Below are 5,408 nucleotides of genomic sequence, written 5' to 3' on the forward strand. Positions count from 1 at the left end.
AAAAAAAAAGAGAAATATAACAGTAAAGTTAACGTACGTGCGAGCATAGCGTCTTCCGAATCATCTTCCGCTTGATTTCTATGCTATTTAAGGCCTTTTCATTTATTTTTCGTTTAACCCATGTACCGCCGCGTACGCAGTATATAGAAAACGACAGCATCGATGACTTATCGATGAGTAACCGCTAATAGCGACGACCTCTGCGTTCTAGCGTAGCTGTAGCATGATTGTGCATCGATGACTCATCGATGAGAATAATTCAACTTGAAAAAAAAGTTATGATTTTTCGACTTTGGAGTGTCGTATTTGAACACAGAGATGATATATATCCAATATTATGGTACTTTCTGGTAGCTACATTCATTCTCTTTCAAGAGAAACTAATTTTATTGAAATCGATTTAAAAATGTGGAAATTATAGACGAAAAACCAAATGGGACATATGTGTCCCAAAGGTCGTCAAAGGGTTAAAACCCATTTACTAAGGTTCAGGTAAGTTCAATTATATAAACAGCTCATTAATGCACAAAAATTGTTGTTACATTTTTTATATTTATATTTCTCATCTATTCTCTGGCTAGACGTCAATCGTTTGTTGGTTGTACGGAAATCAGAAGACCCTCTGTCAATACCACATTTGATTCTGACAGAGAATGGTTACAACGCACTGTCATCGATAGATACTATCGCTCTTGACCTTTGCTTCAATCAGAAAACTACACAACCAATCAAATGCGAATTCAAGGTGTTGCTACCATCTATACCACCGATGTTGTAAACGACGGAAAAGATGACACGTACCGGAGAATGTCTTCCCGTATATCAACACCGGGAGGAGATTATGCGGAAAATAAATGAAAATCAACTTGTTGTAATTTCTGGCGAAACAGGTAATCAATGTGTGAAATAAAATTCAATCTCCCGTACAAAATTACTCAGTGGTCTTTTATCTCTTTAGTTGGCAATGCCATATTGCGTTGACAAATTTGACAATTAATTGATATTTTCGAATATTCACAAGGATCGGGTAAAACTACACAGGTGCCACAATTGATTCTAGAGTACTGCTATAAATGGCAGGAAAAATGTCGCATCATCCTCACACAGCCCCGAAGAATTGCAGCAACGTCAATTGCTAAGAGAATCTCGGAAGAATGGAATGAGGTTCACGGTACTACAGTTGGACATCAAATTCGGTGCGATAGCTGCTTTTCGAAAGATACGAATTTGGTATTAACCACAAGGTAAGTTCAATTTCATTCATTCAGATGCAAAAATGCTGATTTATTGCCAAAATAACAACGAAGTAGGTATTCAAATGTTTATGGACTCCCGTTATTTTTTTGGTATGGTGGCCGGCTATAACAATGATCAATATCTAAAACTTGTTATTTAAAAAAACAATGTATTGCTTTTTCATTTCTGTTTTTCACCTTTTATTTACCTAGCGGTTATTTATTACGTTGTATGACCAGCTCAAAAGATGCTTGTAAGGAAGTTACTCATCTGATTCTAGACGAGGTGCATGAACGAGAACTGAATACAGATCTCTTGCTCATCACCATTAGAGACGCTATTAAAGCTGACCCTGATATCAAAGTGATCCTAATGTCAGCTACGTTGGATGCCGCCAAATTCAGTCATTATTTTGATGATTGCCCGATTATTAATGTACCTGGTCGTCTATATTACGTTGAAATATACCAACTAGCCTCAGTACTCATCAAGACGAATTTCCCAATTGGGTTGAATAATAATACACAATGCATTGGATTGTCAACCTCAGCAAAAAACGAACTGGTACTAGAAGCATACATGAAGACCATCGACCCCAAAAAGGATATGGATCATGCATTAATTACCCACGTGATTGCCCACATTCATTCAACAGGCGAGGACGGAAACATCTTGGTTTTCCTCGCTGGTTACCAAGATATTGTACAACAGGCGGAAATGTTGAAAAAAAATTCCAACGCCATGGTATTGTAAACTATTGCGTCTTTATTCTACACAGTGAGGTTGGTGGTGGAAGTGAAGTTTTTAATTCAATGCCGAGAGGAGTTCGAAAAATCATATTGAGTACAAACATCGCGGAAACCTCAATTACCATTGATGATGTGGTAATAAACATTTAAAATTTATATTTTTCCGAACCAAACAATATTTAACTTACAATGTAAATCATAACCTCTCACATAGCTTTACGTGATCGACGTTGGAAAGGTCAAACAAAAAACCTACGATAAAGTAAATGAATCCACCTGCCTGATGACCAAAACCATTTCCCAAGACTGTGGGAAACAGCGAGCTGGGCGAGCCGGCCGAATTCGACATGGGTATTGCTACCGTTTATATTCTGATGCTGAATATACCGCAATGGAGCAGTATTCCTTACCAGAAATATGCCGAATTTCAATGACAGATGTCTGCCTGAAGTCAAAAATGTTGGATAGCAATTTGCCGATCGAAAGGTTTTTGTTGAAGGCAATTCAGCCACCATCAAAAACACAAATTGAGCACGATATCAATCGGCTTCAAAATATCAACGCACTGTGTTCAAACAGAAATATTACCACTTTGGGATACCAGTTAGCGCATATGCCAGTGGATTGTTTTCTTGGCATAGCAATTCTTCATGCCATCATCTTTCGCTGCTTTCAACCAGTATTGGTAATAGTCAGCGCATTATCGCTGAATGATCCATTTTTGTTACCAACAGACAATTCGGTCTCAATCGATAAAATCGGAAAAGAATTCTCAGAGAATTCTTTCAGCGACCATCAAATGTTTTATAATGTTTGGTTTGGATGGTCTCAATCAAGCAACAGACAACAATTTTGTGCAGAAAATTCGATTTGCAATTCCAAAATGGAAATGATTGACGGCGTGCAGCAGATCATCAAGCGTCACCTGAAGATGGCCCGATTCGACGAAGAAAACGCCAATGAAAACGCAATGAATTGGGCTCTAATCAAAGCTTGCTTGATGGCAGGACTCTACCGTAAGTCGTTTTTTTCAATTTCAAATGATCAATTTTAAATTATTCAGTAGTATTTTATTTTGTTGTTTGGAATGTTGTTGTTTCAACACTAGTTGTAATATTTATTCAACAACGGATGCATTATTTTTTACAGCGAACGTGTGTCGAATCGACAAAAATTTGGTTGTCTCGAAACAGTCCATTGTAATACCCCATCAATCATCCACACTATCGAAACGAGTCAACGGACAACTAGGAACAGATGAAGCCGTATTCCAGATGTCCAAATGGCTTGTGTATGGTGAAGAATGTTGCATTGAAAACCATCAGTTTATTCGGAATAACACGTTGATACCGAGTATGAACCTGATTCTGTTCACTGGTCAAACTAATCTACAATGCGATGTAAGAAATAACATGGATGAACAGGAACACGCGTTTTGCAGACTGAATATTGACAATTGGGTCATGTTTACCATTGACAAGAAATATGCTCAACTTATTGGTGAATTACGTTCCAAATTCGTAGCTATTTTTTCAAAGTTTCTCCAGAATCCGTGCGAGCAACGAACAACGGACGAAATGAAAATATTGAATGTTTTGATAACGATGGTCGAAGAAGACAGCATCGAGGCGACCATAAAAAGCAAAAAAACTATGGCATTGAACATGAATCTATGAAAATTTCATGTGAAGTTCACCAATTTGTCTGCGATCAAATACGATGCACTATTGAAACCTAAAAAAATCGTAGTCGAAATTTATCACTTCGAGGATAAAATTCTCCATAACCACTCCAACGATTTTCATCAAAATTTAGCAAATAATAGTTATGTACGTTCTCTTTTTGAATAAATATTTTTTACATTTTTCCGGCACATATTTCGTTCGGTTTTTAATGAATTTCGTTTGCTCTTCTTCGATAAGACATTTCCTTCGATTAGGGTATTTCAGAGGAATTTTGAAATTCGCCAATAGGGACGTGAGTCGCATCGAGTCACAATGTGACATTGACACATTGCACTGACATTTCATACCAAACTTGCTGCAATGCTTATAGTTTGTTTATCTTTATTGTTTATTGGTTTGTAAAAATGGTGAAAAACTTTCCAAATGAATCGGCGTCAATGTCCGGAACGAAATTAACTATTTTGAGCGGCTCGAATTTAACACAAAGCAGTGGTTTTGATACCGAATCATGGTTTCATCCAATACTGAAACTGATCTTCAATAACCTACAACCATATCAGAAGAACAGCTTAAGAAAGGTGAGTAAATAATAATTTTCAAAAATAGTATACTTGAAATCCTCTTAATTAATCTCCCATTTTCATCTTTCACTTCACCTGTCGAACAGAAATCGAATACTTTTCGATCTAACAGGGATGTATGATAGAAATACGTGCACGAAAATTGATCGAGATGAAATGTGATCGTTTGGCCATGAATTTTGTGACAGAAGGGTTACGTGTGATTCAAATTTGCACCGAGGAACACGTTTTACGACGAACCATGTCACTGGGTCATAAACAAACGTTGTTCGAAATTTATTTTTCCTTGATGTACAAATTCAAGGAGTCTTCCCGCCCCAAAACTGAATTGGAATCCATGGAATTGCAATCGGTCAAAGAGTTTATAATCGATAGTTTTTTAACGATTATGCTCATGTGGAGACCGACAAAAAAGACCAACTATCATCGGCAGCACGTTTACACAAATATCACCTGTGGCGGTATTCTGGAACACAATCCGCAACAATAATGCGGAATTATTCCGAGCGATCAATTGTATTTTGGAAGGTGGGATCCAAACGTTATATATGGATTTGTCTCTTTTTCATTGATTGAACGTTTGGATACCACCTTCCAAAATACAATTGATCGCTCGGAATAATTCTGTATTATTTTTGCGGATTGTGTTCCAGAATACCGGCACTGGCTGTTAGTCAATATGCATTGCAATTGATATTGGTGCCTATTTTAAGCGGTAAATATACAACGGACGACCTAGTGAATGTCTTCAGACGACTGCTCATTGAATGGATCCGAAGGAATAAGAAACTGGCAAATTTCGGGGAACTTTTTGATAAACTCATACAAACGGCCGCATCCAATTCACAGATTTACGATTGTTGTGAAATTCTATTCGAAATGGTTGGTAAACTGAAATATTCCTCAGACATTTATCCCATAAAATGTATTAATCCAAATTTTCGTTGATTTTCTAGTATCCAAACGATAGTGAAACTGTATTGCGGATATTTTGTTCGGAATTAACAAAAGAAATCAATGTGCTGGAGGATAAAAAACACGACGAAACTGTTGATGCGTCAGTCATATTGGATTTGGAGAAGCAAACATCGATACGTTATTTGTTTTTGGGCCAAATCCTTCATAGTCATCCAAATTTAGAAAAAGAATGTATACTT

The 5,408-nt window shown here is 37.0% G+C and overlaps 1 protein-coding gene across 1 annotated transcript; it reads left to right on the forward strand.

The window, feature by feature from the left end:
- The first annotated feature begins 790 nt into the window (after positions 1 to 790).
- Positions 791 to 3,661, forward strand: LOC129572741 (3'-5' RNA helicase YTHDC2-like). Its single transcript, XM_055452781.1, has 6 exons — positions 791 to 890; positions 1,022 to 1,244; positions 1,449 to 1,955; positions 2,015 to 2,120; positions 2,200 to 3,001; positions 3,135 to 3,661. Exons 1-6 carry the CDS (start codon positions 791 to 793, stop codon positions 3,659 to 3,661), a joined length of 2,265 nt encoding a protein of 754 aa, XP_055308756.1.
- Positions 3,662 to 5,408: the final 1,747 nt, after the last annotated feature.

The sequence above is a fragment of the Sitodiplosis mosellana genome, unplaced genomic scaffold, assembly GCF_009176505.1.
Source record: "Sitodiplosis mosellana isolate CC-2019 unplaced genomic scaffold, AAFC_SMos_1.0 Smas_scaffold_5452, whole genome shotgun sequence".
Classification (NCBI taxonomy): Eukaryota; Metazoa; Arthropoda; class Insecta; order Diptera; family Cecidomyiidae; genus Sitodiplosis; species Sitodiplosis mosellana.

Bases quoted from the DNA above. Each gene is read 5' to 3' on its own strand.
- LOC129572741 (XM_055452781.1), top strand. From the start codon at position 791: ATGACACGTACCGGAGAATGTCTTCCCGTATATCAACACCGGGAGGAG. The intron at 1,956-2,014 runs GTTGAAAAAAAA...TATTCTACACAG, and splicing joins ATTGTACAACAGGCGGAAAT to TGAGGTTGGTGGTGGAAGTG. The intron at 3,002-3,134 runs GTAAGTCGTTTT...TATTTTTTACAG, and splicing joins CTTGATGGCAGGACTCTACC to CGAACGTGTGTCGAATCGAC.